General features: G+C 33.9%; 1 protein-coding gene across 1 annotated transcript in view; it reads left to right on the forward strand.

Annotated features, from left to right (window-relative positions):
• The window catches only part of LOC149805369 (uncharacterized), a 272,199-nt gene that overhangs the window by 158,198 nt on the left and 86,729 nt on the right, over window positions 1-27,272 (forward strand). Inside the window, exons 2-3 of the mRNA XM_089934156.1 lie at window positions 8,092-8,244; window positions 9,248-9,268. Coding sequence (XP_089790282.1) covers window positions 8,092-8,244; window positions 9,248-9,268 — 174 coding nt within the window. The remainder of the gene's footprint in view (window positions 1-8,091; window positions 8,245-9,247; window positions 9,269-27,272) is intronic.

The raw sequence follows: 27,272 nt of genomic DNA on the forward strand, positions 1-27,272 counted from the left end.
TTTGTTTTCGTAATTGTTCCTTTTAGTATCTTCTTGATCAACGGGTGAATGTTGTACACTTTTTCTTTCGCAAAATAATTAATCTATTCCAGTTTCCAGTTATCTTGTTTCATTTCTAAGCTGTCGATTCATACGGTCCACATCCTTTTTTGTGTTTGCTCAGGTGGTTGTCTTTCTGCAACATTAAGCCGTGTCACTTCGATAGGATCATCAATAAATTCCTCAGTAGGTAACACTCGTTTGAGTCTCACCTTATCTATCCTAACACGATTAAAAATATGTGAATGCTTTTATCTCATACAGTTCTTGTTATTTTCATTGATATTTGATCTATTTCACGAATTGTTTTTTTTTTAATAGATAAATCTGGTTTTTATTCCTTAGTCAGTTGTTACAAAATGATATTGTACTTCTTTTACTTCAAGTCTTACATTTATATGTTCCATGAATAATCAATAACTCTTGGTGAACAATTTTCCAAACTACCGGATGTAATTTTAAAATGGCATGTACAGTTTCATTAAAACAGAGCACGACTGATATAGAGTATTATCAGTTTTCATTTGCTCTTGTGTTTCTTCATCATCACCTATATAAAGCATCTTCAAAATGAAATCTTAAATTTCTATATCTGAATCACCCTTATCTCTTGGTTATTATTTTATATTTATATATCAAAGACATGTACACGGCACAGCATGACATAAAAATTCATCGAAGGCAAAAGTTGCAATTACTCTATATCCTCGGAAATTGAATAGTACAAGTAGCAGATGTATGTTAGTATTGCAAGTGGAATGTTCAGAGAGATAAGGGGTAAAATCTTGTTTGATTAGTCAGTTTGGAAAGATGAATGAGAAATAAATCCAGAAAACGTTTGAAATCGTCACAAATGCCTGTGTGATTAAAAGTTTGAACTCATTGTCAGATGTTTTAATGTATAATGTAGCATCATTGATTACGCAGATTAGTCTGAGCGACATCTTTGGTTACATAATCAACTGGAAGATAAGCATGGACTGCAAATGGGATTGTATGTTTCACTGGATTAGTCTTATTTAAGATCCTTATGCCTCTATCTGCATGAATGTAGGTTCGATAACATTCGGGCATAAGTCTTAAAAACTCAAAGAAAAAATCTGAGAAGACTGAAAATAATGCTTGCTGTGTTTTACAAAATCTGATACAAGATTGACTTATATTCTTTTATACCTGTAACAGTACACTCATCCAGTGAAGTCAATAATATTAAACAAGGCAGACAAAAAAAGAAAGAACGAAACGATGCAAAGGAATGTTATTAAAAATCTCATGAAAAAATGAAGTTAGTCTCCTGGATGATACATTACTTTCGTTGCGCTCTTCAATATCTTTTTTTCGAAGACATTTTATCACATTTTTACCACCGTTTGTGTACGATAGGGAAAGTTTCCGTGCGTGTTGTTCAGAATCGAATTGGACGAAATGATTATCACTAGACCACATCATTCACATCTAAATCTCATATCTGACCCAATCGGGTTTATTGAAGTTTGGCCGTCTTCGAAATAAGTCCATAGACAGTACATTGAGTATTTCCAACGTTGATTCTGATTTAAGTTTTCACATTGACGCTTTTAAGTTCTGCTTCTTGTCATTATACTTTATATACATTTCCTTCGCTCAAGTACCTTTGCTTGTTTATTTCTTCATATACGTCTTCTTTCTTTTTATGTCCTGCTTTGTTGTCGTTTATTTAAAAACTTTCTGAACAAAAATTATTATTTCAGTGAATATTTTCCAAGTTGTCGTCCAAGTTCAGCTCTACATAAATGTAGTTGCCTTTGTACAGTTATCTTTCAGATTATGTGTAACTTTTTGCATCTTGCTTTTTAATTGCCAAGTTTTAAATTTTTTGAGAATGAGAACTGTAATGTAGAGCCACTTTAACCTAAATTATAATATATGGTAGTTTCAAGAGGATTTTCAATGTTTCTCACAAGTAGTGGACAATAATGATAAATGGAATTTGGTAAAAAATCAGATGAATTTTGTAAAATGTTCCATCCATCTATACCTGACACACGTAGAAACTGATAAACTGCCATCGTATAATGAAACAAAAAGAAAGAAGAAAAAAAAATGCATCAATAAACATGGCTAGTTTCATGACCGAGGCGAGTCAGTATTGTTTAGTATGTTTCCATATGTGACTTTATTGTATGAAACGTAGCTTCTTCTGTAACGACTGTAGTAAGTAGGACTAAAGACACGAATAAAGTGATACTACGGAAACAGTTACACATATTTTTTTTATTATTTTCGAGTGATAGTACCAACCTAGATTAGGTGATAAAAAAGGAAAAGATCCAATTCTCAACAGTAATTGTTATGTTCATTTTATAAACTGCTGGGAAATAAAGTCAGCTAATGAATGTTTCACTCTAAATATTTTGACCACTTTATTAGCTCTAGTATTTGCAAACATACATTTTCTTGATTTGTTTATCTTACATTTTTCGAACTCTTTTGCAATTTAATAGTTACCGGTCATCTCTTTGCATGCTCCATTTGCAATACCTGTTCCCAGTTGATGTTAGCACCCTTCTATTGCTTGAAAAATGGAGTCATTGTAATTTTTCTTCGAAAGTTATTCATACTTTTCAAGGGGACTTTGTCCAGCTGTAACTATTTAGAGAACTTGGAAATGAATTTGACCGTTTAAAGAAAGTAAGTTTATGTTAAACAATTTACAATGTTTCTTAAAAATGTTAAACCAAATTAATCTTTTTGGATTTATTTGAAATGTTGTAATTTCTATGACTGATTAAAATGTAACTCCATCTTATACTGTACCAGGTTGTGCTGTTTTAAAATCAAACGCTGGTTTCCATATATCCTGTTTTGTTGAGTTGTGCTTTAAATTAAGCCGTTTGCAAATTTGTATATTTATCAATAATATCAAGTACATTATTTATTACTTTTTTTCCTTACATTTTGCTAATAAAACTGTTAAAAAGAATATAGATTTCTCATCATTGGTGATTAAAACAATGTTTACCTGCTGCAATCAGTAAAGATGATCAAACGAAGAGTGACGATGAAAAAATTGATTATAGGAATCAGAAACATCATTTGTCGACCGAAAAGGCAGGTAAACACTACATGTCATGTTTATAAAAAGTTTTTCTTTACAAATAATTTTTTGAAACATGTCGAAATTATTTTATCGATCGCGTTTTTTTTTATCAAATAATTTGTGAACTCGCAAATGGTGTACAATGCGGATGGTATTAAGTTTTGGTTTGCTAGAGTGAAGCGATAATCGCCATTGTACGACGTCATGGTACCAATGAGTTACTGCTTGCTAAATATGACTTTGGGTCTTTCATCCTTTGAACAATATGACTAACTAATTTCTCTTATTGAATTTATTTGTAATTTTGATCGTTGTTCAAATTGGCATATAACTGATATCGAACACGTTATATGGAGAAAGCTGTTGTTGTAATCCAAACATTGTAGTGAATGAACCTTGAACAACACACACTTGTGCTTGAGATACGAATACACTATCTTCGCCGTAGATCATTTTTCTTGTATCAAGTCGCCCAGTACACATAACAGCTGTGTGAACATTTATTTTACATATATCATGCAAACATAAAGTAAATTACCCTGTGCTTGCTACTGTTTTGATATGTTCTCTTGTGTTGTCTTTTTCTCTTTCGCATGTCTCATTTTATTTAACATAAACGTGAAAATGCATGACTATAAATGAAAACGGAACAAGTGAGGACGCGTGTTATCTTGCACGAAATAGGATTGTTGCTGTTTTTTCCGTTAATGGAATCAGTCAAAGCTAAAGACGGTTCTCTGGTTTCACGATTATAATCAACAATTTGAAGAATGAACTAACAGGAAATTCTGTAGAATGCAAAGGCTACGATGCTTCGCCAGTTTATGATTTAATTACTTAGCACAGCCAGTTTCGCAATAAAAGTACACATTTACAGCCACAATTTCCTTTTAATGGAAGCAAACATAATCCATAAAGGTGAAAGCAAGTTTTATGGCCATACATGCATCAAGGTCAGAGTTGCATGTAAGTGAAACAAGATAATGTTAAAAGGTACATGTATGACTTCAACATACACGTACCTTCTGCAGGTAGTGACTTCGCCCGAAACTTCAGCAGACGTGGAAATCTTGTCATCTTAGTCCTTAATCCGATGTTTTAACTAAGCGTTCATTTTCGACTATACATTTATTGCATAGGTCCATGCCACTCTCACAACGAAACAAAGGTCAGTCTATTTTCTTCCTCTACCGCCATGTGACTAGTCAAAGCAATTTCTCTTTTTGGTGCAGTTTTCAAACTTCCTGGAATATAGATATTCAGTAGATGGCAAACCTGATTATTCTTGGGTATTTCAAAATTGTCTTTGACTGTCATGAAAACGCATACACATCAAATGCTCTAGACTCCATTCACGTTTTCAACATCTAAAAGACAGTTAGCCAACCCGTTAATAAACGTGGCCACAGTTTAGACTAGATTCTTGATAATTTTGAAAATAATATTCCGTGGTCTTCATTGGTGTCCACATCTTTAAATCAGATCACCTCTGTCTCATAGGCCATCTTGACGATTCAGTCCAATTTCCTTCATCTTTGTATGCTACAAAGAGAAACCTCCGTATGATAAATGCAGGACGCAAACAACATATTTATCTCCTACAACATAACAACTTGGTAAGTGATTATGTTTATTGCTTGACAAAGTCGTCCCATTATCTAAGTGCAGTAGTGTTTATTCTGAAGTGTTGTCCATGGTACAAGAGTGTTAGCAACCAGCTTTACTCTGCTAAAAGAGAACGACTAAGTTGAGAAGCTTTGACTTACATCCGGTCTAACTTTTCATAAGCAGATCTATGAAGCCGCTAAGAAGATGTCACAGACATAGTTCATGCAGCTATCAGTATTAAGAACACTGAAATATCCACCGACAATAAGCTCATTGACATTAATTATAAGATAACAACAAGGAATAAATGCATACTGCTTCCAACGATTTCTCTCCGGCCGACGTTACGAACCGGTTTCTTCTCGTGACAAAATACAAAACATAGCGATCAGCTTGACAATACGATTTCAATCAACCCATCGTCACCAACACAGATTTTCAAAAGTGACATTTAAGTGCATTTGATGCTGTCTTTACAGATATTTTGCTTACAACTCTGATGAAGTGCGCCCTATGTCATGTCAACTTGACCTGATTTTGACATCATTATTAATAGAGTACTTAGATTTATTATTGCCTGTACTAACCTACATTATTCATAACTCTCTCATCCGAGGAATTCCCATAATTTTGCATAACTGCCACTGTAAAGCTTCTGCTGAAGAAACCAACGCCTTACACGAACGATTAAAAAAAATACGGCCTGTTTCTAACCTCCCATTTCTGAAAAAATTGTTTGATAACGTTGTTTTATCCCAACTTGCATCTCATCTGAATTTAAATAGTCCTTATATAAATTTACAGTCTGCATATCGCCCTCACTACAATGCCAAAACCGCCCTTCAAAATTAGTTAAGGACCTTTACTCTGTTTTGAATTGTGGAACGAATACAGTCCTTACCCTCCATGCCTTGGGTGCAGCTTTTGTATAATAGACCATGAAATATTACCTCACCGTCTCCAGTGTGTATTTGGCAGCCTTACTATGGTCCAAGTCATAGTAGATGCGACACAAATTGTGTCCGTAAATGGAAAACATTAAATCCTAACTGATCTATGTTTTTGGTATTCTGCAGCGTTCTGTTGTTGGACCCGCTTTCTTCATTTTGTACACTCAGCCCCTCCAAAGTGTCATAGATCGACATCCGGTATCTCATTAATCGTATGCTGCTGACATAGAGGTCTAAAAACACTAGTCACTAATTTGAATTTGATGCTACCATCCAAGGCATTGAGATGTACATTTCTGATGTGAAGTCACGGATGACATGTAACAAGCTGCAGATAAATAGTGATAACACTGGAGTTATTTTGATGGTCGCAAAGACATTCTCATTCCCCTCATTTACCTCAAACAATAAGTATCATCAACACTAACATTAATTTCACATAATCACTATGAAACGTAGGTGTCACGTTTGACAGTACTCCATCTAATATGTAATGAACATATGCAAGGCTATATATTTGGATATGATATGCATAATGTTCTTTGGTTGATGTCACTAAAACAATTGTGGTTTCCTTAGTACTTTTAAGACGTGACTACCATAATTCGCTTCCATCTAGTTCGTCTTAGTATCTGCTACAGAAACTTGAAAAAGTTCAAAGTACAGCTGCTTGGATCACCATTGGAGTTCCAAGAATGGATCACTCTTCCGTAGTGCCCTGTACCCTCAACAGTCTACCCATCCGCTCTAAAATGAAATACAAAATGTATTCCTTATGCTACATTTCGTTGACTGCGTCTAGTCTAACCACACCCACGTGTACACCAATTCTAAATACTTACGGTCCGCTTCGGACACTGGTATTTCTATTTTTTTCATATTTCCATTATTCATACTCTCGAAACCAAGTCCTACTGGCAACGTTTCTTTGTGTTCGTGTTGCCACCTACCTGGAACTAACTGCCTCTTGAATTAAGATACATTTACACTGTGGTCTCTTTCAAGTGTGCTCTAAACACTCAGCCTTTCGAGAGCAATAACAGCATTCAGACTTTACAATCCATCTTTACCATAATTATTTTTAGCAGAGAGAGAGAGAGAGAGAGAATTACAAACATTCACAAGACAGAACGGAAATTCATATTCTTAAGATTCTACAGGAGCATGCTTGGTAATACTAACATAAATTTTTTTAAGTATGAATAAATAATAACATCCAGTTTATATAATTTCTAATTCGTACTGTACGGAGATATGAATCGTAAACCTCACCCATCAACTTAAATGTAAGTACCAACCACTATGTCATGGTTGAGAATTTGGCGTGCGTTGCCAACGCAAATAGGTATACTGGATAATTCTAACTACAATATACATGAAACCTTTAGTTGGCTTACGTATCGTACCTATTTTTAGCTGCTAATATTCATAATAAAAATTTCTACATATTACTACGAGTTGCCGATCCTGTCAGTCAAGCACAGTCCGATGTATCGGCGCAGACACTATTTATATCTGACTTATAGATGTCCGATAAATTATTTTGAAATACATATTATTTTCTTTTGGGATTACACATTTGTTCATAAATGCGGTTATGCACTATTCCGCTGATCACAACCCCATCCCCACCATCTTGCTACACAGATAGCGAGAAGAGAATATGATACCATCACTAAAAATAAAATTCTTTTTGCGTACAATGTTCTCTTTGCATCGGGCGTGCCGGTAGTACCATTGTGACCTATTATTTGAACCTATATTTTGTTTAAAGCTGAATATACAATCATCCATTATTGATAGGCACACTATTTACATTATATCCTGTTTGTGGATGGACGATCACCAATGTATAGTCATTTTTTTTTCTTTTCTTTTGCAGCCGAGAAATACAGTTCAATAAGGACGTACTCTTTCTCTTCAAGAAACAATACAGCAGAAAATTATCCGTCTATCTCAAATTAAGCGTAATAAAGAGGACACTTAAGTTCTATGAAAGCATTATTTCTATATTCAAACTAGCATAAAATGCTACCCATTTTATAAAATTTCCGATCTAGTACTGTCATAACTTTGTTCATACACGCCTTTGTAATGAAAAAAACAATAAAAAAAAATAAAATAACATAATAAGCTTTAGCAACGTCAGCAATATTGTTTTATCGTCACATTACATTTCTAATGGATTACTTGGTTTGGTTTGGAGTGGATGGAAATTCATTTGATATTCTTGCATGCTGCATTTTTATTTCACTGTCAAATAATATTTAAATTATAAGGGACATCAAGTATAGTACTGTCGCTTTCGCCTAACATGGCAGAAAATGAGATGCTGACAAAACCACCAGAAATAACACCCTTGCATGAAATGGGTGTCATGAAACTGAATTAAATTCTGCTTTTGTATCTCGGCAGCAGGTTCTTTGGCTGTGGCTTGGGCTATCACGGGACTCCTGAGCGTGGCCATCTGCTCCCTTCTGGTGCTGCTGGCATGCTGGCGCTACCCCTTCATCAGGTCCCGCACCTTCTGGGACAGAGGTTTTAAGCGTGTGCTCCGGAAAGTTTACGGTAAGTAATGAGGCCATCGCAACTTCTCACGTTTGCATGTTGCACATTTTGTTACTTTATCTGCTGTATGTCGTTTGTGCCACCTTGTATCACATTTATGGTTTCGGATGTATAACTATCAAAACTATAATCATAACATATAGAGTTACTTTTTATGTCTTGTGCTCTCCATGGGATCAAATGTCTTGTCGTTACATGTTTTTTGCTGAGTATTTCCGTTAGTTTTACATCATTACATTTGAACACGTGATTATTGCGGTCACATATAAAATACACAAAAAGCAACAAACATGCACGTAGTACAAAATTTTGTTCAAATTAGTACCAAAAAAAATATTTGTTTGAATTCTTCATATTTATTTGTCCCCAACGATATTTTTCCTAAATCAGTTAACAGAATCATAATTTCAGTCTCTCTAACATTTATTTCACATTTATAGACGAGGTTCTATCTATTATGTTTCATTTAGAACAGCTCGTATGCATCCTTACTACAGTTTCGTCATTTCTTTTTGACAATATAAGAATGTTTCTCTATACAGAAAAGGAAGTGAATTCACAGGGCAGGTATCTGTTCAATTAAAACAAAGGATCCTTACTTTGGTTAACACAGTGTTATGTGTATTTAATCTGCATTGTTTGTTGAATATTTGCAGTGATTTTATGTTATACATTTCTGTATTTTGTATTTTACCTTTTATCAAAATGATGTTAATAATGAAACTGACCAGATACATTTATTTTGTAAATAACATAATATATGGCTAACATTTAACTGTGATTGTGGATTAAATGTTAAGAACTTTATTAATTAAACATGTTTGCATCGATTTTATTTAAAGATGCAGTCTTAATTATGACCTAGAATTTTCCAGAATGGACATTTCCCATTATTTTGACAGGGTATTTCCCGAAAATGGTAATTGCGAAATAGGTCAAGTATAGGCGTATTTAGCCTTGTTTTCGTTATGATTGGTCATTCTTGCCTAAATACCTGAAGTAGAATCACTCGCATTGTTATGTGGTTTTAATATGGGCGGATTTATTTATTCAAATTATTGTTCACTGGAATTATAAAGTGTTCATTAATAACGAGGAATTAAAGTGAATTTAGAAAAGGACATTTTAGATTATATTATTATCATACATCCAAAGATATTTCCACATTCCATGCCATTGTCATGTTGCATGTTCTAAACAACAGGCAAATAAACACATTCAATATAGGCCTTTATTTGAAATACCACTGGATTTCAATTGGAATTTCATACGTTTGAACTTGTGATGCACCCTTTAGGACTTTCCATGATTTAATACACAATGTTGTAAGTTCTTTTCCAACGCTCGCTTTGTGATATATGGAAACAAATTACTTTTTAAATATTACAGAACTTGTTGGCTTTAGCTTTTTTATGTTAGTTTAATACCATAGTTATATTTCTACAATCACTTATACGAAATGGTATTGTGTATATAAATATTTAAGAAGTCAGGAACGTTAGTCGAACACAAGAAATTAATAAGAAATGTCGTAACAACAGCAACTGAAGATTACGACGAACACAAAACTCAATCTCTCTCTCTCACTCACTCACAAAAACACTCTCTCACTTTTTCTCTCTCTCTCTCTCTCTGAGTTTATCCAAATTGCACTTGCTCCGCTGAAAAAATATAAAGTTTTCAAAATCTTGATAAGAAGTCTAGTGTCACTATGTTGGCAAGAACTTCAATATAATTACTTCAGATCATCAGTTTTAGCTTCAGAGATGAACTGATGAATCCCAAGGAATAGACAGAGTGTAAGGGACATTTTGGGTCCAGTGTAATCGTGCTAGTGTTATATGATAAATACAACCAACTAAAATACATTGATACACTATTGTTTTGCAGATCCCGTGCGAAAACAAGCACAAAGCGTAGAAAGTTTTGTATAAATAGCAAAGTTGCAAGTTTCTTCAATAAAATAATTGACATTCTCTCATTTTTATTATAACACCAAAATAAACTTTTAGTACATAATAATTGTAACAAATATAAATCTGTTTGAAAATTCATTGACTAGGATATTGTAAAAAGAGAAAATATTTACGGTACATATTGATGATTGCATGAAGTTACAAAATATTTAAATGTCCTCATTTAAGTCTCCATTTTAGAAAACAGAGGATACATTAAGAAATCACATAATCCATAATCTATAGTGAAATAAGAACCTTTAACGTGCCGAAACAGTACTCATTTCATTGGTAGTGAAAAATGTATCTATCAATAAACAAACCATCGTAAAATGCAGTGTTTGCTTCAAGAGGTTACGTCAACAGTGCTTCTTTTTTGTGAAATGTTTCTTAGAGAGTTACGAAAGACATTCTAGTTGAAAATGTTTATCAATATGGAGTGCAGATTATGTCTAGACAATTGTTTACGTCACTAATAAGCCTACTGATTCACACATTGCTAGAAAGTAAAGAACAGTCAGACGAGTCATTAAGTAGCCGACAACTGCAGTTTGCAAACTGAATCCCAATACATTTGACATTAAAGCCAGCTAGATTATTTAGACTGTCATGATAATTACTTTATTCCAGCTGGTGCAAGCACTACAGTATTTTGGATAAGGATGTTTTGCCAAGGTTCCAAGAAGGCACCGGCTAATGTGGACAGAAAATTTAAATTTACAATAATATGTACTTGTCAAAACTATAACCGTATCACATTAAATGTTAGGTAAACATCCATAGCAAGGTAGATGTGCAATGTCTCATGATATGTCCATAGGGTATAGTTGAAATCAGGCTTTTAAGTAACAAACCAGATATTCCGAATATGAGTCGTTATGGGGATGCACGGGAATTTAATACTTTATTGCGTCAGTGTGTGAATACATGGTGATTTAACATGGATTTGAGAAACTATGTGGTGTATCGTTATTTAATATTACAGATGACTCTATCTCTTCCCTCATGAGAATTTAACATGTAGCATCGTCCAAAAACAAGTTCAAACTCCTAGCAACAGTAGCGACATAAACAACAGCAAAAAAGGCGACAGCGACAACTTCAGCGAAGACTGAACTTAGACTTAATATAACATTATGGCAGCTAGATTTATTGATAGAAAATCCATGAATTTTTAGTATAATTTTCAACTTTTTTCATTACCTAATCATTTATCTGAGAAAAGAGATACAAATTTTGTATTTCTTTTTTTAACACTGTGTTCGCTCTTCTCAACTCCATACACGCTGCAAAATTGTAAATAAGCTTTTCAAAGAACCCGAACACTCACACTGCTGGGAATAAGCGATTAACTGCTGTTTGATATAAGGTAACTCAACTGTACCATGGGATTTCGTGGAAAATGCAAAATATGTGTATATGCCAATATACACTTTATAAATTCCATACGTATTATCGAAATTACTTTGCTGTTAGAATCATAATCTATTCATATTACTTACTGAAACCCTTTCCAAGTAAGAATCGAACATATTTTGCGAGTGAAGGCACCTATAACGTATCTCTGAAACACCATTGTCCAATTCCACGCGGCCATGCGATTATCCAAAAACTGGATGGTGGATGGAATAGATGTCAAAGGTAAGTATTCGAGGTGCATGAGAACTCACTCGCTAACCAAGTAATTTAACACTCATCACTATACACAAATTTACAGTATTTCTATTGAGAAATGTAGTGTATGTACATCAACTGACAACTATAAACAAAACCAGAGAGCAAAGCGAATGCGTCTGGATTCCACGTCATCAGTTAGGATACAACATTATATGATATATATAAGACGGACTTCCACACACACAACAAAAAAAAAATTTCATTCCGATTAGGTGTTTTCAGTAAAAATAGGTATTGATCAGTCAGAATAGGTATTGATCGGTCAAAATAAGGGTTAGTGAGACACAAGAGGTATTGGTCAGTCGGAACTAGTGATAGAAAAGATGTTTATCTGTCAGAACAGGCGAATAAGTATTGATCAATGATAATAAGGGTCAGTGAGCCTGAAGAGAATGATGGTCAGTCAGAACTGGTAATATTTAGAATAGGCGTTTAGCAGTTAAAACAAGTATTTATTTGTCAGAATATATATTAGTCAGTCAGAATATGTTTAACCACTGCGAATAGGTAACGTTCATTCAGGGTAAGCGTTTTGTTTTCAGGCAGAATAGGTGTTGGTCAATTAGAATAAGTGTTAGTTCTACAGATAATTTGATAATCAGTCAAAATATTTGACAGAAAATATTTTTTCAGTCACTAAAGGTATTGGCCAGACAGAATAGATGTTGGTCATTCAGAGGAAGTCTTTTTCAGTAGTTAGGTTGTTCTTTTGCTTTCTCCATATTCGTAACAATAACATAGTATTAAATACCTATTTTGCAACCAGCAGCATCTTATTTGGCAATATTTAATCACGATCTAACAATTGATAAGGGTCTGCGAGAAAACTGAATCCTGAAGTATTTATAGCTTAAAACGTATGTACTATGATAAGTTCTTAGCGGTAAATTATAAGAGCCACTATCAATAACTTATACGAGGTCATGAACATACGTAGTCAACTGAAAATGATAAATAAGCCTGTCATGAGATATCTGTATATAGTCAACATATATAGATAAGGTGCCAGGTGGATTTTCCTAGATCCACGGTCAACTCCACCGAGTGGTGACGATTTTCAAAACAATGAGATATACCATTGTCATATGATATGCTGTTTTTCACCTGATGTATTTGCTCATTTTACTTCTGATCTTGGTCTCTCTACAACTGTTACGCTTCTATTTGTGGCACTAAAATACATCCTCACATCACGCACATTTCTTTACAGATACAACGAACATTCTCGTACCACGTACCTATGAATTATTCAGTATGATGATTCTTGCTATATCTAAAGATTTCGACTCGACGCACTCAACGGTTTGCGAGCTATTTCTGTTTAAATGCACATGTGACAATAGTTCCTTCTGAGGATGTTTGATATGCAAACTTTATTCTTAAGAAAAGAAATGCGTGCTCAGATTCTCTTTGCAAAAGTGACTCTTAGTAAAGCATTGTTCTCTTTACAAACATGTCTGTCTGAAGCCGATGCACTGATGTTAATGTCACATATTTGGCGTAGATGTTCCTAGCTACACGTATATTGATATATTTTCCGCTGATAATTAAAAGAACATCGGTTCCAGTCACAACATGGAGAGAGAGTGGGAGGGTTTGTGTTGTTTTGCATTTTTACCGTAACGTTCACAATTCTAGTCATATCGCTTTGATGAATGCAGCGCGGCAATGTATAGTGATTTCTAGCACTAGCACTAGCCGAAGACATGTAGCATCGTGTTCCACCCAATCACATTGTACTGACACTGACCAGTCTTCTCAGCAGATAGAGAGAACTATATATATATATATATATATATATATATATATATATATATATATATATATATATATATATATATATATATATATATATATATATATATATATATATATATATATATATATATAATTGCTGAGGGATGAGAACTACAGCTACCACCAGCAGATGAATTCAAGTCAGGATCGGACTGGCGCTCTAGCCCCATTTCAGATCTAAGGGCCCACTAACATCCGCTATTACTTATTTAAATCGATGTTCCGTGTTAAATATCTTCGTATAATATAAATGATACCTAAAGACACATACACGACGCTTTTGAATTGTTTTTCCAACTTTTTCAATATGATCGACATAAAGGCAATTGATTCTTTGTTTGATATCCTATATCACTATTTTATATAAAGGCTGCGCGTCTATTTAGGAGTAAAATTATTAAGAATCACATAAATTGTTCTTTATGTGAAATTCTACCATGATTTTGACAGAAAAGTCAATGCCAAACATAAAAATAAGCGAAATTGCTTAATAAAAACTAAACTAGGTGTCTGAGGTAATCAACCGAACTTAATGGAAATATATACATGATAAAAACGATATTTCAAATGAAAGCAAATTTTACTGGTACTATCGTTGCCTAATGTTATTCTTCGGTAAAATTGCATACTTTTGAAAAGAGACAGATATAAAGTGAAGTTACTTGCTTTTGCAACATGCTTTATGAAGAAAATGTTGGAATGCATCTATGCAACTGTATTGGATTGTGACTGAAATTTCTTTACATGTGTCAATTAATGTTCTTTTCTTTACAAATTAAACCCTATTTAAATTACAGAATTGTGGAGCAGAACCTAATATGCATATTCTGCACAGTTCCCCATGTATGTCACAAGTTCGCGCATGCGTATTGGACTGTTCACAAAAATCGTTCCTCTTTTCCCGTATAGGTTACTTTTCAGTAGTAATTCTAAATAGTCTTCACAATACACGTGAAATGTCTAACAAAATATGTTCTGATTGTACATTACAGCATTCAGGTTTACCTTTACGGAATGGAATTGAAAATTATATGGTAAGTTGTTGAATTCTCCACATGTCGTTTGTTCGCTTAGTCGTATTAACCTCATCGCTGACTTGTTTGCCAAACAGGTCATGGTCTCTGTGCATTTTTGCGAGTGGGTGGAGTACAGTCGATAAGTCACTTGTGCGGAACATCCCTAATTAACGATTTACTAGGACAGCGGATGTCTCCCACCCATGGTTTAATCTTATATGTTGAGAAGAACTTCAGAAAATTATCTTTAACTGTATTGTCATTTTTTTAAATATCCCTCAACTCTCATCCGTTATAACACTATTAATATCTACTAAAATAAATTGAATTATCAAGGGAAAATGCACCCTTTGCATTTTAGGACATTTAACGGCAATTAAAAAACCATTGTTCTTTTTCAAGGAATGTTTGCTTGCAACAAAGAATCAATATTCTATATTTGTTAATATATACATGGTTGTATGTACTGTACCCTTACTCAGTTGAACAATGTTTTAATAACCTTTAGATGCCTACCTAAGTTTTTAGTAGAAAAAAAGTTTTTCATGCATCTTAGATGCTTCTCAAATGGGACCCTCTCAGCTAAAGTATTTCGGGTGTGCCCATTTTGAAGATTGTGTTGCTAATTATTAAATAGGGATGAACTTTATTTTTATTTAGAAATAAATATGTGTTATACATACTGTAGAAGATTCGGTGTTGCATCAGATCGATGTTGCTATGGGTTCTGTGTAGCCAGAGGATTAGCACGGATTCATTTTGGTGAAATTTGCCTTAAACTCTGGAAATTGGTTATAGTTTAGTGGAATATGCTAGTTGTTATTTAACGGACACTTGCGCAGTAGAACTAAAAAGACATATGCAATTGCTCATCTGTTTAAAGAGAATGAACGGTTTTATTTTGGGACTTTCTTTGGAAAGAGAAAGAACAGAGATATTACAATCTAGTTTAGAGATTTGATTCATGGTATAGGCAAACGAAGACAATGTTAACGTTTGTAAACATGAAAGTACTTGTACAAGATTACAATACAATTTTAAAGTTTATAAAATGTTTCAGAACAGGAATAAACATTATAAATTCCATTTTGAAAGAAAATCAGACACTCCATTGTCTTCCTTATTTTCCTGAAATAGAACATATCAAGATCAGATGTGAATTTGTTTTTGCTGTTTAAATAGGTTCTGTTAAAGCTGCATATCTTTCAAAAATCAACAGAACCCTTTTTGAGTCTTACCTTTTTTCTTGACTCTGGTGTACGTCTGTGCAGAATATTTGTCTTCAATTTCAATTGAGAGAGCATGTCAAGGAAATCATAATTAAGGACACTTACATTGCCAAGCAAACACGCTTGAGAATTAGTATTCATTGCAAGCACACGCGCAAGCGCTATGGTCCACTCGGTTATGCGCCCAACCCCGAAAAACGATAGAACAAGAACCAAACTAAAAATGATTCGATTGCTAGTTAGATACACGTAATTTAGCCCTTTATTATCACTCGATCTACGGTTATAAATACTAGGTAGATACATCAAAATATAATTAAAAATGTGCATGTAATTCGTTTCAAAATTCGTTTCTTCGTATGAAATGAATTGGGCACATTTAGCTAGATTTAAAGACACTGACCTGAAAATGGATAGAGTTTCAGATAGGATAAAATTCGCGATGCTGGATGGGACGAATTGTGGATTGACGATAACGAATGAAAGGAAACCTATTATAATTTTGGATGTATATTACAACATAGCAATGGGCGGGTTTAAACTTAAAAATAACTACGAAGAAATACTATTAACATATTCAATGTTAGTATTACAGGTATAGAAAGGAAAATAAAAGATTTTCATGCTATGATTAATGTATGTATTACACATAAGTACTTGCAAAAAGTAAATGAGTTCAACCAACAAGCTGCTAATCTGCGTTAAATAAATGACATAATTATATTTAAGATGTCATAATTACTACTTTTAAACCACTGGAGAAAGATGAGATAGATGATTTGCTAGATAATTACTAAACAATACTTTAAATTTGAATAACAACTATATTAAATATTTAACCAATCGATTATAAGCAAAATGATACAACTTAAATTTGTGTACAGCTATTTTAGACTTGTAAACCGAGAGGGGATGTTTACTTTAATATCAGATTAGTGGCAAATAATAGATGTCTCCGTTATATCAATAAAAACCATTACAATAAAGTGATTAAAAATCAGAATAAATAATCAGAAACATTATTTTAAAGAAAACTTATTCGGTGAGAAGAGTTTATGGTCCTTATGAAGTTTACAAATATGTTGCCATAAATAGAAGAGTAAGGACGAAGTACTATAGATGGCAGCAACATCAGTAATAATCAGCAAAGTAATTATATGAATCTATTGAAGACCGAATACGATATGATTAGGTCCTTGGAGAATCATATACAGTCCAACGAGTTAAATGAAAATAGACGAAAACGTCAATCGATTACTTAAATCAAAGATAATGAAAACACTGTCTAGTTACTCAGAATCTAAATTTGTCAAAATATTCAATAAAATAGCATTATTATTAAGCAGGGTAAAATATTTAATATAGATATCTTGCCGCAGGAAAGAAAACACACCTACAAACACAGGCTGGTGCGCAGTATTAAACAGCTTAATCCAACACAACATTGTATTACAAATACTGCAAGAGGTAAAAAACCTAAACAAGAGCTTCTAGTGGTTAATGCCTTTGATAGGACTTAATGTTATGAATATGTCTCGTCCTTTTTTAGTTATTATTATTTCGTTACATGTGATGTTTAATATAGATGATAATAATTCAGATGTATGAAATATGTGAAGAATAATTTAAATAATAACCATTTTTAGGGTAATGCCCATGTTTCTAGGTAGAATGATTATATGTCCATAACACTTAAAACATTATTTATGACCAATTCTGGGAATAAATGAAATTAAGGATATAATCATCAATTGAAAATTTAGAAAGATAAAATTAGAGGTGGCTAATGCACTCAACACTATTACAGTTGCTGTCAAAAGTATTGCTTACAAAAAAGTTAGAATGTGACTTAATTTTCACATTTTACCACACCGTATCCACTGTGTTTATCTCGATCTGAGGCTTACTGTTATATTGGTATCCGAATTCATACATGTGAAAACATTGATCGTCAATTGGATAATTTGTTCTGTTGTATGATAGAATAAGTTCTAATAGGATGGCTAATTATTTAAACTAATAGGATAGGCGTTGAATTGAATTCTTTGTTCATTATATAACAAGAGCTAGAATTAAATTAACCATGTTGCAGCGAATACGACGTGAACAAATGTCATACATGATTCACCAAGACTGAGTTTAAAGTGGGTCTTAATACGTATAAATAAGTCAGAGAAACTTATCCAGAGAAATAATTATTTCAGAAATCAGAAAATAGTGATTAACATAGTGGGATCATTTAAATTGTACAAAAGTATAAAATGAATTGCAAGTTTACAAGAACAGCGACATGTACTTTAGATAAACAAAAGATTCGCACTGAACTTAATAATGTTAGTGTTCAATAATTTTTTTTAATGGATTCTCATTTGTATGGCGCGATTTGAGAAGTACATTTGATGACAAGAGTTTACGTGGATCAGGGCATAGATTAGTCAACGTTAAACAAAGAATACAAGTGCAGTTAATAGCAAAGAAAACGTTGATGCATACAAAATGTGTATTTCTATTGTAACTAGTAAACGTTTGACAGAAAAATATTTAACTGAAATGGCTCGAAAAAAATTAAAAGTAAATTAATGTAGGAAAAGTTTGTTAATGCTATATCAGTATGAATAGTAATATCAGTGTTAGATGTAATATTATTTGAAAAAATGATTGGATTTCTTCCAAATTACAGACTGCGTTTAATCAATATTACATAACAAAAAAGATGAAAACATTTTACTGAACTATTCTCAGTCTGTAGTGAGGTCAAGTTTAGTAATATTTAATCGCACTGAATTTAAGAGAGACACAGACATACAGACAGACAAACAGGGAGAGCCGTGTGATGATTTGACGAAAGCAAACAACTACAGCAACAGCTGAATTTAAGGCTTGATAGGATTGGAAATATCGCCACAATATCGCAGGATCGTGAAACAATGAATTTTTTAATTTTCAGAATGTATGTCTTTTGATTCTCTTTTGGAAACCTTTCTCATTTTTACCAAGGAAAGATCAGTTCTATGTCTTCTGAGACAATGAAAATGTCAAGTCTAGCTTGATTTACTGGGTTACTTATCCTGCAAATATACATAAGGATTTCTTTAGTATGTTCTTTCAAATATCTACTAAATTATGCTTCATACATATATGTAAAGCGACTTCTCTTGCTGTTGGGTTATTTAGAATTATTATAATTCATAATATCTCACAATATTTAACTTTATTAAAGCAAAATCATTTATAAATGTAACATAACTTGTTTATGTTACAGTAAAAAAAATCGTAGTGCAATGTAACTACATAAACCATTGATATCCCGAGGAAGTCCTGTCAAAGTTAAACATGAGTAATGAAGTATGTGTCTTACAGAAAGTATATTCAATGCATTTTATTTCTAAGAAACTTAAAAACATTTCTTATTTTCTTAAATTCCTTAATCTCTGTCAATTTAATATACCGATTTGTATTGACTTGAACATACAGAAAGTTGATAATACTCTATTATATTTGTCTGTAAGGCTGATTTTGTAGATAAAGCATGCTTACTGATGGCGTTTGTCAGTGGTGTTATATATTGTTTTATATCAAGAATACTGCTAAAAAGGTATATGGTGATGTGGAGACTATCATGATGTTTCAAGGAATAGTACGGGTACCAGAGCAGAGTGAAATCAAGATGCTAACAGAAACAAACCAAATAATTAGAAGTAAACTGAAAAAATTGCAAGTGATGACAGAAGGTGCAGGAAAAAAAAAATTAAAAAAAAACAAAACAAAAACGAAAGCACATAAATACACGGACATAAATTGCAAATAATAATGTCGCATTTGCTTCACCTACATAATAGTGGACGACAATATCAGACTTGTAAACAACAAAATACAAGAGAAAAATAGTCCAAACATTCACTAATGTACAATTAAGTAAACATTTACACAAATATTTCTCTATCATTCATTTTTACGATTAAAAGGTTATATGATTATAAAAAGAAATTGCACCATGTGTAGAGGCAAGGCCAAAATATTATGCTCCACAATGCACCTTAAATTCTTAAAGACATGTCATCCACACTCATGTACGTCTATAAATCTGTGTAGTTATCAAATATTGGGAGATATTCTCAAAATAGAACTTTGCTTAAGTTGTAGCTGAATCTAGGCCTAATTATTTAACCTGGACGAGCTGCGGATTTTATGTACACAAAACAGGTTTTTCCGGCAATAGTTCCCATTTAATAATCAGTAATAAAATGACATAGTATACCTCAGGGTTGTATGCATCAGTGTATAGACTTGGCTTATATTATTTACACAGGAAGTGTAACTCTATAGTAGGGAACACATCACAAGTTATAATTATCTGCATGTTAGGTCAGACTATGTAGACGGTATTAGTTGTGACTGTTGACCTAAATGGACAGATACACCTGGATCCTTCTGGAATGTTCTTTGTGGTGGATCAAGTTGGCTGAGTAGATATACTTATTCTCCGGCTGTGGAGGCAGATTGCAAGAGCTGTGTGGACAGCGCATAACATAAGCTCAGGTGCTAGCCATCCACTGCATCCGTTCGTATCTCCATAAGTCTCAACATTGTTGTACCACTGGATTCATACAGGCGAATATGCACAGCTATTGAATCCAACTCAAGTCATGATATTATTCACCACCCCACCTGAAGCCTGCAGGTCCTGTAGCGATGGGCGATCGGCAAAGGAGCAGGGGTCGATATACTGGGAGATGTAGTTATAAATTTTCCCACATGCAACACTAGGCATGTGGTAGATTTTCACTGGACCGAATCAGAATGGGCAAGAAGAGGTACCCATAACTTTTGCCTGTGTCAACCCATCCCTAATTAGTATAACGCGGATCCGTCCTTAGCGTTCAAAAAGACAAAGGTTTTGCAAATCATCATCGGTTTCTGGAACAGGCGCACATTAGTGGGCAGCACATCGGTAAACAGAGCAGAGAGAAGAAGAGCTGTAGTTGGTATTGAACTTGCCAGGTCCAAAATCCAAGTAGCAGCCCTTGGTGAAACTTGCCTAGCTTAGTAAGGACAATTCGCCAAAGTAGGTGAAGGCTTCACCTTCTTATGGCGTGGCCAAAGAAAATAAGAACGCTGTTGTTAAGTTACCATGAAATTACCGCTAACGTGCAATATTCTAATTCTCCCAAAGTTAATGCAGAATAATGCAACTGTCTTGGGAAAAAAGACATACAACTGTCATCAGCGTATATGAACCCACATGCACACACCATGACCTAGAGTCTCTTATTGCAGAAGTACCAAAGGCATAAAAGCTAATCATTCTTGCTGACTTTAATACACGAATTGGCACAGAGAACCAGACATGGTCAGGTGTCATTGACAAGCATGGATTTAACAAATGCAATAGCAACAGAATATTGACCTTCTAATCACTAACCCAGTTTTCTGCCTTGTCAAACCGCAAAACAACGTCTTGGATGTACCAATGTTCAAAAACCGGGATCTTAATGATTACGTCAGAGAAGAGATAGGTGACGAAGACCATGAAAAGCCAAGAATGCTTCACTGACTCTTGTTATGCTCAATATTAAGATTCAGCCTTGCAGACGACCACAGGACGAAAAGGTCCGCAAAAGAACTTAATGTTCCTAATTGAAACAAGAGGATGTAAAGCAGGTATTTGTGGAAGAACTGCGCATCCAACTAGATAATACAAAGTCCTTGGTCCCACAAAATGTAGACATCAATGTTAGTTTGATGAGAACGATGTTGCTATATATATATATATATATATATATATATATATATATATATATATATATATATATATATATATATATATATATATCTGAATGAAAAACGTCGATTACAGAAGACCTGATTAGAAGACAGTACTTTGTCATCTAAGAAGATAGCCTTTACAAACATCATGGGGACTGTCCAATGCAAATTAAGAGACTTTCAAGACTCGTGGTAGAGCAATATGGTAGATGATATTCAGTCTTACGCAGATAGGAATGACATGAAAAACTTAGATGGTGATTTAAATACAATCTACTGGTCCGACAGTCACTAGGAACATATCTTATACTGAGTACTGACAGACATCGCCACACTAATTACGGACTAAAGAACATATACTACAATCATGGGCAAAACATTTAAAAAACATCCTCAATCAACAGTGCGGAGACAGCTTATCGATTGTTCCGAGTGAAAAGCAACATATCACTTGCTAATCCTCCAACCCTCACTGAATCTGTGAAAACAATTAATCTGCCGTCCAGTTGCAAAGCACGTGGAGCAAACGCAATACCAGCAAAGGTCTACAAAACTAGAGGCAAACACAAGGCACAAAAACTGACTGTACTCTGGCAGTGGACTAATTTGTCTGTTTCGGCAGCACACTGTCATGTGCAGCCTATATCAATGATGAAAGCAACGTCTGAACTGCTAAAGCATGATTGACATATATCAGCCTACGTGCAGGTATGTAGAAGCAAAGAAGCATCATCTTACAAACAAAACGTAAGGTCTTTAAAGCCATTGTTTACCGACCTTGGTTATGTTTGCGAAAACTGGACGGTGTAAAGACGCCATTCCAAGAAGTTGAGCCAGTTTCTGGTGTCTGCCTGAAGAAAATGATTAAGATAACATATAGCATGTCAGGATCCCATTACACTGATGTTCTCATTCGCGCAAACATTCAAAGTATCTACAGTCTGCTGATGAAATCACATTTTAGATAGACAGGTCATATCAGCAGGATGTAATAGGTGCGACTACCAAAGAAGAACTTGTACGACGATCTGAAGGAGGGAAAGCGGTTTCATGTGGGGCAGAAAAAAAAACACAGCAAAGATTCCATAAAGTCATCCTTGAACCACTACAGCATTGAACCTGACTCTTGAGAATATCTCGCAAGGGATCGCCCCAGCTTGCGCAGTACCATCCATACTGGAAGCACAGGCTTTGAACGGAGGAGAATTGCAGAGGCAACATAGAAACGCGAGCAAAGTTAATTTCAGAACCGATGCACGTTTTCTATTAATCAATCAAACCTGAGCTGAATTTCGGTTCAGAGCATAAACTGGCCCGATCAGCAATTTACGTACTCTGGGAAACCAAACCCTTTAGTTATGTCATTGTCGACTTTAAACTGGAAGGGCGATCAACAATCATTACATATGCACTAAATATTAAAAGAACTGTAACCGAGACTGGGAGTATACCCAAGTATATTTTAGACGGTCACCGAAGCCCCCGTCGTTATGTCAACTATGAAACATATTCTATTTAATTTCCCTCTAATAAACAATAACAAACACATCACTGTTTGCGGCTTTAAATCAACAGATCATTATAATTGCGTCAATTCAGACAAGAGGAGAGTAGACATGTTCATTATAAGAATATATAAAGTTAATCATAAAGATAGTATTAACTTGAACGTGCGAATCTTTAGTGCAGTTTCACTATCCAACTCAATAAACTATTCAGGTCATAAGTAAACCAAACTCTTTTATTCGCTCATTAGTGAGTTTGGCAAACAGTTTAAAATCAAATATCCTGGCGTCTTTCATACATCACTGTTTTTCTAATCTCTTCAAGAAAATCTGCTGAAGCCTTTGTTTTGTCTTTCTAGAACCCTTGAGGTTTTGCGTTTCATGTGACTTCATTCTTCTTCTGTCTGGATAGAAATTTGCAAGTGACTGGTCTACTTACCGTTTAGTTAAATATCCTCGACGGCGAGAACTGATGATACAAGTTTTGGTGATGTCCACTACAACTTCATTTTTTAGAAAGGAAACAACTTTCTACGTGCACTGTTTTTTATTTAATTATTATGTTATCCATGCTGTAGATTTTGTTATTATCGACTGGCTTGTATTTTTTCAACTCAGTTGTCCTTCGTTTTAGATTCTCACTTACGACACTGAGACTTCAGATAGGTTTGTTCTGTACTGAGTTCCCTATCTCCGATTTTTGCATGTTTCCTCCCAACCGCTCATTTTCTACTAGGTAGCCGAACAGTTTCCCACTTAGTTTATTTCTGTTACCATTTATGCGCGTTCTTATTTAACTATTCCTATCAGATCTCTTAAGATCTCTCTCTCTCTCTCTCTCTCTCTCTCATGTAGATCAAAGTATTTGTTTCGTCACGATTTCATTGTAATTCCTCCAATGTATTCAGTTTATTATTTCGTAGTCCTTCTCACCTTAACCTTAGCGAAAGCCTCCGACTTTACTATTTGGAATTTTTCTTTTCCTTCTCGTCCTTGTCACATGTTGACCATCTTATCGTGATACCGTATGCTTAGCATATACAATCAAGGTTTCGTGTACATTGCTTATGACAAAAAAGAAGTTATATAGTTAGAAGTATGTTAAAAAGAAATACCTGATGTGTTGCTATAGTATTAGTTAGGACGAACAATCTTAATTAATACTGAATGCCGAGAAAGTTTTATTTGGGAGCAATGCAAGAATCGCCATAAAGAAAAGCATTCAGTTCTAACGGGGTAAAAATGAAATGTTGAGTGCGTTGCCTGGTGACCAAGTAATTTAAAAAGTATAGAGATAAAAATGTTCTGTGCCTTCATTTCTCCACAATAATTTAATAGAGGATTAACACTATTTCTGTTTAGTCGGTGTTCTTTTAATTTGATGCAGCATAGCCTTATGTGTGAACGTGTCATACCCTTTCTATCAACTGTATCAAATAAAATTTGAACTAGTGCTCAGAACAATATGTAAGAATCTCTTAAAACTGGTAATAGAAGGAGTATTTCTGATTTCAAATGTATTAAACTGCAACCTTTAAAAGATTGTGAGAAAGGATGACATGTACAGTTCTGTTCCATAGAATATAATTTGTGCATTAGCATTACTACGCAGATTTCGCATATATATATATATATATATATATATATATATATATATATATATATATATATATATATATATATATCCTCGTTGATGAAGTAAATTATTTTTATAAGGAATGAGAATTTATGTGATGGGTTTTTAAAAAATGTCAGAATTTTTTCCACCTGTCTCTCACCTTTTTCCACCCTAATTTATATAGTTTATAATTAATATTTGTGAGCCTAGTCGCTTCCGATACAATTTTCACACTATCTGTATTAGTTTTTTTAAGTAAATTTTCTCAGATCCGTATCACGTATTTGAAAACAGAACGAACAAAGGTAAAGCATGGGGTGTAAAGTGCTATAAAAACTATCACCATGGCTGGCATTATATTCAAGATCTTTTACTCGTAATAAATTTAGATTGGAGTATTTCGCTCAATGTGGTACAATTATCAGATTCTGAGACAGAATTAATTGGATAAAGGCCAAGATTGTACTGAGTAACCGAAATAAGTATATAACTAAATATACACCAAAACAACAAAAGTATTATTATCCCTAAAAGATAATGTAATGTCTACTTTTACGACTCACAAAAGGTTGTAATAATACTAATCCGGTTAGAACATAGGTTTCATTAGGAAGTGCAAATAATAAGGAAACCACGTTAAACATCGCAAACACATAGATAATATATATTTTATCATTTGAACGAAAAGAATAGCTAATGACCTCATTTGTCCTACTAGATCATGTTATGATATTAATAGTCCCTGTGTGAGTAAAGTAGTATTCATTTCCTCATATACCTTTGGATATTTAGAAAATGATAATAACTCTTCAACAAAAAGGCTATATGCAAACAAAAGATAGAAATAGTCCTCATTAGGCACGTTAGTACGTAGATAAACACATAATTTTGCCCTGTAGGTTACTATAGAAATGTTCATTCCGTAATTGGACTGAAATAAAACCAGACGCATACAAAGCAGGACAGACTTTCACACTGCGAGCCATAATAAAACTATACATCTAAATTGAGATATAATGTGGAACTGTCACACTGACATGTAATGTGGAACTGTCACATTGACATGTAATGTGGAACTGTCACACTGAGCTGCAGTATATCAAGCAAACCTTGATCTAGACTGAGATGGTGTAAAGTTGAATTGCCACACTGAGTTGTAGTTTATTGAGCAAAACTATATCTAGATTGGAATGATGAAATATTAAACTGCCACACTAGATTACACATGCAGTATCGAAAAAGGCAGGATTAATGTATAAACATCATACTGTGATATAGGTCCAGAAGTGTATAAATAGTATATGGTGCGATATCACCAATACCGGTCGTGTGAAATCACAGCTGCTGCATGAATACAGTCAAATATAATCAATCAGAAGGTCTCAGCGCGATGAACACGGTGAACATGATCTACAAGAACGTGTCCATAAATTCTTGCTAGGAATGATTACCACTAACGTTTCATTACAACAATTGTACATATACATAGTCATATTTAAGATTTTCATTTGAAATTTAGTTATGCTCGACAGATGTATTATGATTAAATCACCTTTCGACAATTTTACCTCACTAAAAAAAAGATGCATAAGGCGGTGCGTGTACTACTTATGGGGATGTCCAATGTGACACTATTGCAGAACTATACATATACAGTACCTAGATAAACGAAATGCTGTGCTGATGGTGGGAATAACCATTCACAATATGAAGACTCGATGTATGTCAGCGCTCCCATTCCCCATACATGAACTTTTTCTTTTCTAAACGTCTTACAGCATCTGTACTGATGAACCAGCAAAACATACACATGTGAGATTTAGTAGATTTGTGCTAAACAATAATTCATAAACTACATGCATGGTATCAAAGATATGCACCAATTATGATATCAGCGAACTCTGTCATAGGCTATTAAAACTGAATTTGTAGCAAAGCGATGAGTGACAGTGCGATAAACGTGAACATTCTACCCCGAAGACAATCACAGATGCTGTGTATTATAATAGGAGAGTGTTATTGATTTCATAACACGCAAGACATATCACACTCTTCATTCATAACACGCATTACATATCACACTCTTCATTATTTAGCTATACTCGAAGAGTAATGCTTGCATAAAGTAAATGCAGAAGGACGTTCGATGTCACACCGTAGAATAATCATGTTCAGATAATAACAGATGACAAAAGATGAAAACACAGAGAAATGGAAAGAAAAGTAAGTTCCAGAGATAGTGAATCTAGCAAACAGAATTCTTGAGTGTAGGGATATAATTATACGATGTGAAATGTGATACATTTGCTATGTATGGATAGAATTATACGATGTGACATGTTATACATTTGTTATAAATTTATAAAATTATATGTAGTGACACTTTATACTTTTGCTATATATGGATAGAATATAAATTTGCTCTGTATAGATAAAATTAAACGATGGGGTGCTTTATACCTTTA

This window comes from Sinohyriopsis cumingii, chromosome 2, assembly GCF_028554795.1.
Source record: "Sinohyriopsis cumingii isolate HCF-2022 chromosome 2, ASM2855479v2, whole genome shotgun sequence".
Classification (NCBI taxonomy): Eukaryota; Metazoa; Mollusca; class Bivalvia; order Unionida; family Unionidae; genus Sinohyriopsis; species Sinohyriopsis cumingii.